We start from the raw sequence: 12,330 nt of genomic DNA on the forward strand, positions 1-12,330 counted from the left end.
CCACACTGGTCCCCAAAGGATCAATGAGAGCTATGGTGTGGAATTGCCAAGGTGCAGGGAGCCCCTTGACAATTCCCCACCTGAAGGAGGTTAACAGCCTTCTCTCGCTGAACATGAGATTTCTGAGTAAGACTAAGAACAAAACTAAGTAAATAAAGAAGCTTAAAGAATTCTGAATTTTGATCATTGCTACGTGATAGATGCTATGAATAGATCTGGGGGTATGACTCTGATGTGGAATGAGGAGACTAAAGTTAAGGACATTAAACACTCAGCTTTCACTATTGAAGTGTTGATTGAAGATGAAGAAGTGAAACAGGAGTGGTGGCGAATAGGGATTTATGCCAACTGTGACAACCAAGTGAGCAAAAAATAGTGGGAAGTTATTAGTAGAAGGAAGTTTTTGTGGGGTGATAACTGGTTAATTATGGGGGACTTTAATGATGTTTGCTCAAATGAGGAGAAGTGGGGTGGTAGAATGAGGGAGGAATGGAGTTTCCATGATTTCAAGAACTTCATTCAGGAGACCCAGATGATAGATATTGGATTCGAAGGCAATCCCTGGACTTGGTGTAATCAGTGGAAAACTGGTGAGATAAAACAAAGGTTGGATAGGGGTCTTAGCAGTGGAGGATGGCATAATCTGTTTGAACATACTAAATGTACTCATATAGAAAGCTTAGGCTCTGACCATAGTATGTTGATTTTGGATACAATGCCGGGGGAACATAAGAAGAGGAAAAAATTCTTTTTTGACAAAAGATGGACTCAGAGAGAAGGAATTGGAGAAGTGATAAAGAAAGCCTGAGAGGAGGATGTTAGAGGATCTAGGATGTTTAGGGTGGTGAATAAGATTAAGAGGTGTGGAGTTGCATTGCTGAAGTAGAGAAATGGGTTCATTGAGAACTCTAGAAAACGGATATCAAACTTGAAGCAACAACTGATGGTAGAGAAAAGTTCAGAAAATGAAGGTAGGAAGGGGAGAGTTGGAGCACTGAAAAATCAATTGGTGGGAACTTACAAAGAAGAGGAGCAATATTGGAGTCAGAAAGCTAGACTAAGCTGGCTTCAGGAAGGAGACAAAAATACCATATACTTCCATGCAGTGGTGAAGGGGAGGAGGAAAAGAAATAAGATAGGAAACTTGCAGAGAGAGGATGGTTCGTGGACTACAACTGATGAAAGATTGCAGATGAGGTAGCTAATTATTATAAGCATCTCTTTAAGTCGACTAGGATAGAGTGTTTAGATGAGATTTTGGATGCCATGCCTAGTACCATTACTGACCAGATGAATGGTAATCTGACTAGACCTATGGAGGAAAACGAAATAAAGGTAGCAATTTTCTCTATGAATCCCAATAAGGCACCAGGGCCTGATGGGACGACACCACTCTTTTTACAAAAATTTTGGACCATCATTAAGGATGAGGTGGTGAAAGCTATCAAGTCATTCTTTTAGTCTGGTCATATGCTTAAATCTTTAAACTATACCATCATTTCTCTCATTCCTAAGGTAGAATTACCTACTGATTTGAAACACTACAGGCCAATCAGTCTTTGCAATGTTCTCTACAAAGGCATGTCCAAAATTCTAGCCAATAGACTAAAATCTATCCTTGAACATTGTATTAGCAAAAACCAATCTGCCTTCATTCCTAACAGATAGATTCTGGACAAAATAATTATATCACATGAATGCCTACATTTTCTTCAAAACAAGAGACAAGGCAAGGATGGATATACTACAATTAAACTGGACATGTCCAAATCTTATGATAGGGTAGAGTGGGGTTATCTGAGAGCTATGACGGAAAAAATGGGATTCAGTAAGCTGTGGGTGGAGTGGACTATGGAGTGTATTACCTCATTGTCTTATTCCTTCAATATAAATGGAGAGAACAAGGAGCATGTGATACCATCTAGAGACATTAGGCAAGGTGACCCACTGTCACCTTACCTGTTCCTATTGTGCTCTGAAGGTCTCTCAAATATGCTAAGGGAAGCAGCAAGGCAGGGATTACTAAGTGGACTAAAGATTAGCAAACAAGGGCCAGCTATCACACATCTTCTCTTTGCTGATGACACCCTGGTATTTTGTAAAGCTGCGGGAGAAGAAACAAGGAAGCTAAGATATATTCTGGATCAGTATGAAAGAGGGTCTGGCCAGGTAATCAATCTGGAGAAATCCTCTATATGCTTCAGCAAAAACACTAAGGAAAACGACAAGGTGGAAACCTATGAACCACTAGCAAGTGTAAGGGCAGTGAATCAAGGGAAATACTTGGGACTTCAAATGGTGGTTACAAGGACAAAAAGTCGGGTCTTTGGATTTATAAAGGACAGCATCAAGACTAGACTAAACAGTTGGAAGAACAAGTTTTTGAGTGCAGCAGGCATGGAGGTGATGCTGAAAGCTGTTACAATGGCTATGCCAACTTATGCTATGTCATGCTTCAGGTTACTAGTTAGTTTGTTCAAAGAAATCACAAGGTTGATGGCTAAGTACTGTTGCGGTGAATTAGAAGGGAGAAGCAAGGTACATTGGTGCTCTTGGGACAAAATGATAAAGACAAAACTGGATGGAGGCTTCAGGTTCAGGAACTTGCAATGCTTCAACAAAGCATTATTGGGAAAGCAGATCTGGAGGATGATACGATTCCCAAACCTTTTGGTCAGTAAAACACTGAAGGCTAAATATTATCCCAAGGAATACATACTGAACTGTGAGATCCCCAAAAATTCCTCATGGTTCTGGCAAAGCATAATGTCAGCAAGACAAGTATTTAAGGGGGGGCATATTGAAGAGAGTTGGCTTAGGGAAAAGCATAAAAATATGGAAGGATGAATGGATACCAAACAATCCAAATGGAAAGCCAACAACAAGGGTGCCAGACAGTGGGGAGGAGCAAAAAGTGGAAGAGTTGATCTCAAACTTTAGGTGGAATAGAAGTGTAATTTTCAGAAGATTCAATAGAGAGGATGCTGAGAACATTTTGAAGATACCTATTAGCCTTTCAAGGACTGGAGACAAGCATTTTTGGATACACAGTAAGCACGGGGAGTACTCAGTTAAGCCTTGCTATCAAATTCTGTTGAAGGAAGAGAGGAAGAAGGAAGAAGGAGCAAAAGGGGAATCAGGTTCTAGTTATGATGACTCCAACAAGCAAATTTGGAAAACTCTTTGGGGGCTGAATATCAAGCATAAGATTAAGCTATTCATATGGAGGTGTATCACTAATACATTAACAGCAAGGGAAACAATATTCAGGAGAACGAAACAAGGATCACCATTCTGTTCAAGATGTGGAGATAAGATAGAAACAGTGGAACACATTATGTTACACTGTCCACAGGCTCAGAAGGTATGGAAGCTTGCATCAGTACAATGGGATGGGATCCAGAACCAAACAGGTTGCTTTAAGCAGTGGTGGGCAGCTTGAACTCAAGCTAGGAGTAGGAACGAAGGAAAACAGCATATAGCTTTGACTGCTAACATACTTTGGCAACTATGGAAAGATAGGAATGAGCTGGAATTTGAAGGAAAAGAGAGGGATGGAATAAGAGTAGTGCAAAAGGGCAGTACTGAGTGGATGGAGTTTGAGGAAGCTGGTACAGGGAAGGAAGCTAGAAGTACATCTGAAACAGATGCAGCAAATGCAAGTCAAGGGGAGGAAGGAATGGAGGGAAGAGACCTGATGGAACTTCAGATTGCAACACAGAAATCAGTAGAGGACACAAGATGGGAATTGGCATCATGGCCAAGCAGAATGGACGAAGAATCAAAGCTGAATGGGCGTTAGTGGACAGAAGCTCGCTAATGCACATCCAAGATGAAGCTGTAGCAGTGAGACTGGCACTAATGAAAGCAAGACAGCTTGGCTGGCAAAGGATCAAAGTCATAAACGTCAATACACATCTGATTGCCTTGCTGGAAAGTGGGAAAGGAGACAACCCGAACATAGTCACATTGGTGGAAGACATACTTGCTCTAGCTAATCTGTTTCAAATGTGCTTTTTTGAAGTAGGAAAGTCTAGTAATATGACTCTATGTAAACGCATTAGCCATTATGCTCTAAGTATATTTATGGATGAGGAGAGAATTTTCGTTTCTCCTTAGTGTCATGGTGCACTTTGTATAGGTGGTTGAACCATTGCTCAAATATTGTAAAGTTTGGTTTGTTATAAAATTCATCTCTAACGTTTCCGGAAAAAAAAAAAAGACAACTCAAAAAGGCCACCGGGCCATAGCCCTGGTGGTGTTTTGCATCAAAGGAGAAATCCGCCGTATAGTCCTACTACTATGGCTCTGATTGGGCTGGTTCTATCTTTTACTTCACTTTGTATGCTAAGAAAAAGGCTGAAGCAAGTGCTAGGGATGTTGCTAGGGTCAGTACTAATACTACTGGCCCTCATGATACTCGTCCACACAAATAGAGACAATTTCTCTATTGTAATAGGTTTGTAGAATCTTTTGCAATACTAGCTACATGTTTTGTTTGAATTATATATAGTCGTTTGCTATTTGTTTTTTTTAAGTGAATCTTGATTTGTAACAGGAACAAAATTGAGAGACGTCATTTATAACTGAATTAAATTTGTTGCACACTTCTATCCAAATTGGTTCTTGGGGAGAATGGTAATTAACAAACACATACAACAATTAAACCTTTAAAAAGGTCAACAAGAATTTGGCACAACTGTGGAGATGAAAATTTTGAAACAAAATTTTTGGACCAAAATCTGTTATTGTCATAGGTTCGTAGAATCTTTTGTAATACTAGCTACATCTTTTGTTTGAATAATATATAGTTGTTTGTTTTTTATTTTTTTAAGTGAATCTTGATTCGTAATGGCAAAAAAAAATTGAGAGCAGGAACTTAATATCTAAATTAAATTTGTTGCACACTTCTATCGAAATTAGTTTTTGGGGCGAAAGGTAATTAACAAACTCATACAACAACTATACATTTAAGTCAATCAAGACTTGGTCACAACTATATGGAGATGCAAAATTTGGACCAATTAAAATCTTTCAGAATTGGTAAATTTTCTTAGTGTTTACACAAATTTCAATGATGAGGAGTGGTAACCTTCTTGATATCATCCATCGCATCAACCAAAATGGCCCAAACTAACATTGGATAAACATTTTTTTTGTACAGTGCAATCATTAGTTCAGGAGAGAAACCTTTGTAGTTTAATTCCTGATTTTTGTGATAAAATGGTTCCACGATACCTGCAAATTGAGCTGCAATGGGACGTGTGTACGTAATTTGGCTAGAAATCTTTACACGAAAAAAAAAGAAAGAATGAAATTACCTAGTTATAGAAGATTTGAGAAAATTATCATTCAGTCCTTCATCTTTTAGGTGTTGCTGATGTGGTCCGAGATTTATCATCGCGCATCAATATGATCCCTTGTCTTCATAATTCACTATTATACCGGATAATTGAGGGAAATTAAAAGAAGAAGCCATCGAAGCTGCACATGCATCATTAAAACAATACATCGGTGAACAATTTCGATTTTTTGAGGTTTTAGTCAGTATAACTCCCTGAATTTTGTTTAGTGCTCTTACCTAACTCTCATTTTGTTTAGTATATTGCATATCCTTTTCAAAATTTGGCTCATTTTAAGTTCTACATGTAGTATATTCTTTTTTCATTCTCCAACTATATTTAAATAGTTAATCAAAAAAATAGTTTATCAATTTAAATGAATATTTGGATTTTTAAATTTTATGTTGCAGTATTTAATTGTACCACTGAATGCAAAATGACCAGTGCATAGGAACTAGTTCTCTTAATAAAACCAGATCCTTATGGTCATTAACCAGCAACTACAAAAGAAAAGATTGTATCGAAGTTAACTAATTCTAACAAACTTGTTTCAAGGGGAAAACAAAAAAGAAAAAAAGAGAAACCATTGCATTAATAAATCCTATCTTGGCCCAAAAAACAAAAAAAAACATGCAAATGCGTTCATAATTAATCATTCAAGACAAATTAATTATAATAAAAAATGGCATCACAATAGCATAACTAACAACGCAATATCCTTAGGACACATGTCCTTACACATATCATTCACAGTTATACAGCCAATTATAGCTCGGAAAACTCACTACTTCTCTGTTGCTCGTGGCCGTGTTAAGCTAAACCATCACCATCCAAAAATTCCAAATTTCTATTGCCAATTGAAGATCTATGATGTGCAGTTCTAGCATTATCTAAGAAGGAACTTAGGCACTTGAAATAACGGAAAAGATCAACCATAAGCAAATTGGACAACCCACAAACAATCTACAGAACGTTAACTATCATTAGTCAATTATTAGTCTTCCCATTATCTCCAGCTAAGTCCTGATCAATGCACAACTCCCTAACGTTCATCCAATTCCAAAACCAACAACCAAACTTTAACAACATTTCAACATGCAACAGAGCAGAATCGATCACAGTAAAGAAATCAACGTTTGTGCACATATATATATATATATATATATATATATATGGATGACAAACATAAAAGTTAAGATTTTTTCTTACAAAGACCAAGAAAAATTGAATCTTGAAGATTGATATCAGATTATCACCTGAAGCCCTTAAAACCAAAGATCATAATTGCAGAGGCCCTGTCCTGGGTCTAGACACGTGGCAGCCCAGGTATGGCTGAGTTGGGCCTCGGCCCCAGGCCCTTGGCAGCCGTCCTGGGCCGCGCTAATGCTAGGGCTCCAGAAGGGGCAGGGCACCATCCCGCAGAGGTCCGAGGGAATCCTCCTCATCGGGGGATAAGGGCTATGCCGGGCAAGTCCCGAAACGTACGGAGGTCGGACTCCCTTAGTAGGTATGAAAGGTAACGCATACCAGGGAAAAAAGGTACGCTCGCTAATTGGCAAAGGACTCTCGACTGTTGACTCCCGTGAACTTGACTCACCGGAAAACTAATTTGACCGTCAGAGTGCCCTCGGGGACAACCCTCGGGCCCCCTTTGCTAGTTCATTCTTGTTTGTCTTGCAGGCTTGGGACCAGCTCTTCCATCAGCACACCGAGCTCGTCAGGCCAGTTCAGTCCGGGGAAGCTCAGCGCTTCTTCAGTTGGCGCCGTCTGTGGGAAACGAGAGGTAAGTGCAGTTGCGTTGATGGCACGGACTCGTTCCAAGCGGACCGTGGATAGCACCGGCCCTGGAGCCGGTGAGGGCTCCCGGCGGATGGCGGCTGAGGCAAATCCGGGCGCTGGGGGCTCAGCCCTGTCAGGGGAACGGAGGCAGCAGATTTTCCAGTTCGTGACGGAGAACCTCCCTATGCTGGAAGACATCATTCGGCAAGCAAAAGAGGGGGGCGAAACCAGTGGCGCACAGACCTCCAAGGCGAATGGGAAAGAGAGAGAACCACTCCCTGACCCCTCGGAGGATGAGTCGCGCGATCAGCCCCCCAGAAGGAAACGGCCGCAGACTCCATCTTGCCTCCGAGCCTCGGTGGTCGGGGACAGCGAGAGGTACTCCTGCGATCGGTCCGCGAGGAGCCGTCCTGGAGACCCCTTCCCACGGAAGCCCACGCGGAATGGGCTGGAGCGTTCCCCTGCTCGGTCTGTCAAGAGCCGGCCGCGCGACCTCCCCCAGTGGAAGCCTGTCCAAGACGAGCTCGAGCAGATCTTGCGGCCGCAGTTGTACGAGAACAACTACTCCACCTCGCCCTTCCCCCGGGAGATAGAGGATTACCTCCTACCCCGGAGGTTCAAGATCCCGAGCATTGAAATGTATGATGCTTCAACCGACCCGAAAGACCACCTTTCGGTCTTCCTGACGCACATGCGTTTGCAAACAGCCGCGGATGAGATCCGCTGCAAGACCTTTCCCATGTTCTTAAAGGGGAAGACTTGGCTTTGGTTCCAAGGCCTGGCCCCAGGGTCTATCCGGAATTTCCCTGAACTGGCCAGACAGTTCGTAGCCCAGTTCGTTTCCTCGAAAACTTACTCAAAGAATGCGACCCACCTGATGGCTATCAGGCAGAGGCCTGACGAGTCCCTGAGGAATTTCATGACCCGCTTCAACGCGGAGAGTCTACAAATCAGGGACAAAGACGAAAAGGTGATCATGGCCGCCTTCGTGAATGAGCTCAGGGTAGAGGAGCTCTTCTACAAGCTGGCTGGGAAGCCACCTAAAAATCTGGATGAACTCTTGACCCGGGCGCATGCGGCCGCTAATGCGGAGGAGGCAAGCCGTCTGAAGAAAGAGTCAGATCGGGAGCTCGGAGATCGGAAGGGGCGGACAAACTCCCTAGAGGGCAAGGATGTTCCGGCCAAGAAAAACGTTTATGACCGGCTCTCGAGGGAGAAAGCCCCTGCTCCGCCGCCACTCCCGGAGAAATGTTACACCCCCCTGACACGGTATAGAGCCCAGATCTTGGCTATTATGGAGGTGGAAGGGCTGGGAGATCGGCCGCCCAAGATGGGGACACCTCGGAACAAAAGAAACCACAACCGGTACTGCGCCTTTCACCGCGACGTGGGACACGACACGGAGGGATGCTGGGCCATGCGGAAGAAGATCGAAAATTTGATCCAACGCGGTTTCCTGGGACGGTTCGTGCGGCAAGGTCGTTCCGGCCAGGAGCCCGGACGCACCTACCGCTGAGATCGGGGTGAAGGCCAGCGGCGCGATCGCCCTGAGCGGCGTGACGAGTGTCGGGGCCCCTCCCCCGACCAGGACGCCCAGAACCTGACTGGAGTGATAAACACCATCACTGGAGGCCCCACCGGGGGGGACAGTCACACAGCTCGGAAGAACGGGCGACCTCCCCCCGAGGATGACGACTCCTTGAAGCGGCTGCGCATGGACGAGGAGATCACTTTCGGATCAAGGGATGCGGTTCCCCTAGCGTCTAGGAACCATGAGGCCATCGTGATAAACATTGTCACCAACAACTACCGGGTAAAAAAGGTGTACGTCGACCAAGGTAGCGCGGTGGACATCATGTTCTATCGGGTGTTCAAGGAGCTCGGCTTGGAGGACGGGCAGCTGACCCCAGTTCGGACACCACTGATGGGTTTCACCGGACCCCCCATCAACCCGGAGGGGATGATCACCCTGATGGTCACGATAGGGCAGGCCCCCAAATGTCGGACCATCCCTGTCAACTTCGTCGTGATGAAGCAACATTCTCCGTACAACGTGTTCCTGGGTCGGCCTGCATTGAACGCTCTCCAAGCTATCCCCTCAACGCTCCACCTCAGCGTCAAATTCCCCACTCCGGGAGGAATAGCCGAGGTACGCGGTGATCCAGACGTGGCCCGAGCTTGCTATCTGGCCATGCTTCAAGGACGGGAGAAGGTGGTCGCCCAGACGACCTGCCTGGAACCCTACATTCCAGGGGAGGAAGTTCGGCAGTTGGGCACCCAAGATGAGATAGAGGAATTCCCCTTGAGGGAGGACCGGCCCGACCAGCTAATCCGCATTGGCAAGCTGCTACCCCCTGAGGAGAAGAGGGATTTGAAGGCCCTATTGAGGGAATACTCCCAGGTCTTCGCCTAGTCAGTTGATGACATGCCCGGGATCCCAACCGACCTGGCAGTCCACCACCTCAACGTGGATCCCCGCTTCAAACCAGTAAAGCAGAAAAAGAGGAGTTTCGCCCCAGAAAGTAATGAGGTGATCAAGAAGGAGGTCGGGAAACTGCTGGAGTCCCAGATCATCCTGAAGGTCTACTACCCGACCTGGTTAGCCAACCCGGTACTGGTAAAGAAGGAGGACCAGACTTGGAGGATGTGCGTGGATTTCACGGATCTCAACAAATCTTGCCTAAAGGACTGTTTCCCTCTACCGAGAATCGACAAGTTAGTAGATTCTATTGTGGGATTTGACGTTTTATGCTTTTTTGATGCCTTTTAGGGGTACCACCTGATAAAAATGATTGAGGAGGACCGGGAAAAGACCTCCTTCATCACAGAGGAAGGAATCTACTGCTACCGGACTATGCCGTTTGGCTTGAAGAACGCGGGAGTTACATACCAGCGCTTGGTCAACAAACTGTTCCAGAATCAGATCGGCAGAAGCATGGAAGTCTACGTGAATGACATGATCGTCAAGAGCCGAACTGATCGGCAGCTCGTCCCCGACCTGAGGGAAATCTTGGGTATCCTGCGAGAGAGTCGGATGCGGTTGAATCCGAAGAAGTGTACCTTCGGGGTCAGGTCGGGAAGGTTCCTGGGATTCCTGGTTTCTCGGGACAGGATCCGGGCCAACTCGGATATGTTCCAAACTATCATGGACATGGCCCCCCCAAGGAGCGTGAAGGAGGTCCAGCGGCTCACAGGAAGGATGGCCGCCCTGAACAGGTTCCTCTCGCGCTCTGCGGTCCGGGGGCTGCCCTTCTTCCGTGTCCCAAAAGCGCCTAAAGACTTCCAATGGACGGAGGAGTGCCAGAGAGCCTTCGCCGACCTGAAGGCATACTTAGCAGAGCTCCCCACCTTGACCGCCCCGGAGCAGGGGGAGACCCTGTTCTTATACCTGTCTGCTTGCAACGAAACCGTTAGCGCGGTTTTGGTGCGGGAGGACAGGGGGGTTCAGAGGCCTATATACTATGTCAGCCATGCTTTACAAGGGCCGGAAACGCGATACACGCCGGCCGAGAAGCTGGCCCTGGCCTTGGTGCACGCTGCCCGCAAGTTTCGACCTTATTTCCAGGCCCACAGCATCATTGTCGTGACCGATCAACCCTTACGGCAGATACTCGCCAAACCCGAGGTCTCCGGTCGGATGACCAAGTGGGCCATCGATCTAGCCAAGCATAACATCGGCTATCAGCCTCGCACAGCCATCAAGGCCCAGGTCTTGGCAGATTTCTTTGCTGAGGGGGCCAGCTTGACCCTAACCGAGCTAAGCTCTCCGCGTGAGGATGCAGGGCCGAATGAGCCATGGGTGCTGTTCGTAGACGGGGTTTCCAGCAAGGAAGGAAGCGGAGCAGGTTTGCTGCTCATCTCGCCAACCGGGGAAGAACTGACCTATGCTCTCCGGTTTGACTTCCCCGCATCTAACAATGAGGCTGAGTATGAGGCCCTATTGCCGGGGTTGCGGATAGCCCATCAGATGGGTATAACCGCGATCAAAGTTCGGAGCGACTCTCAGCTCGTCGTCCTCCAAGTTCGCGGGGAATACGAGGCCAAGGAGGAGGTCATGAAGAAATATCTGGCCAAAGTGCAGAAGGCAATAGCCCTGTTCGATACCTTTAAAATCGAGCGGGTGCCAAGATCGCAAAACAAGCGTGCAGACGCCCTATCAAAGCTGGAATCCTCCTCGTTTGCGCACCTGAACAAGGAAGTTTTGGTGGAGGTGGTAAAACAGAAAAGTATCGACCAGGTCCAGATTCTGGCTATAGACAGCTCGGCCACCTGGATGACCCCCTTAGTAAACTTTCTCAGCTCGGGTGCCCTCCCTGAGAACAAAATCGAGACAAGCCGAATCCAGCTCAGAGCTGCCAAGTAAGCCTACGCTGGGGGAATCCTCTACAAGAGGTCATACTTATCCCCCTAGTTAAAGTGCGTGACTCCCGAGGAAGGTGACCACTTCCTTCGCGAGATCCATGAAGGGATATGTGCGGCACATGTGGGGTCACGGGTATTGGCCAAAAAGTGCTTTCTCTTGGGCTACTATTGGCCCTCCGTCTTCCAAGATGCCGCGGAACTGGTACAGAAATGCCGAGGTTGCCAGGTGCACGCCCCACTGCGCCACCAGCCAGCTCGGGAAATGATCCCCATCCACAGTCCCTGGCCCTTCGCTCAATGGGGGATAGACCTTTTGGGTCCTTTCCCCCGAGCCCCGGGGAGATATGAGCACTTCGTGGTGGCCATAGACTATTTCACGAAATGGATGGAAGCAGAGCCCCTGGTCTCTATCTCGGGGAGGGCAATTCAGAAGTTCTTCTGGAGGAACATAGTCTGCCGCTTCGGAATTTCGCATGTCTTAATATCAGACAACGGGCGCCAATTCGCAGATAACCCCTTCAAGAGCTGGTGCGCCGAGCTCGGGATCAGTCAGCACTTTACATCGGTCGGCCATCCCCAGGCCAGCGGCCAGGTGGAAAATGCCAACCGAACCATCCTCCTAGGACTAAAAACTAGGCTGGAACTGGCCCTGTCTAATTGGCTGGATGAACTCCCTAGTGTCCTTTGGGCTTACCGCACTACGCCCAAGACGGCCACCCACGAGACCCCGTTCTCTCTGACTTACGAAGTAGAAGCGGTGGTGCCCGCGGAGATTGGTCTCCCCTCGCCCCGAACACAGCACTTCGTTGCGTCATCAAACGAGGAAGAGCTGAGGTGCAACTTGGAC

The 12,330-nt window shown here is 46.6% G+C and overlaps 2 protein-coding genes across 2 annotated transcripts; both read left to right on the plus strand.

Moving 5' to 3' along the window:
* The first annotated feature begins 427 nt into the window (after positions 1-427).
* Positions 428-808, plus strand: LOC140013495 (uncharacterized). Its single transcript, XM_072062793.1, has one exon. It carries the CDS (start codon positions 428-430, stop codon positions 806-808), a length of 381 nt encoding a protein of 126 aa, XP_071918894.1.
* Positions 809-943: 135 nt separating this feature from the next.
* LOC113705905 (uncharacterized) lies at positions 944-3,802 on the plus strand. The gene is made up of 4 exons (XM_027227809.1): positions 944-1,197; positions 1,782-2,673; positions 2,774-3,413; positions 3,519-3,802. Exons 1-4 carry the CDS (start codon positions 944-946, stop codon positions 3,800-3,802), a joined length of 2,070 nt encoding a protein of 689 aa, XP_027083610.1.
* The last annotated feature ends 8,528 nt before the right edge of the window (positions 3,803-12,330 follow it).

The sequence above is a fragment of the Coffea arabica genome, chromosome 8c, assembly GCF_036785885.1.
Source record: "Coffea arabica cultivar ET-39 chromosome 8c, Coffea Arabica ET-39 HiFi, whole genome shotgun sequence".
Classification (NCBI taxonomy): Eukaryota; Viridiplantae; Streptophyta; class Magnoliopsida; order Gentianales; family Rubiaceae; genus Coffea; species Coffea arabica.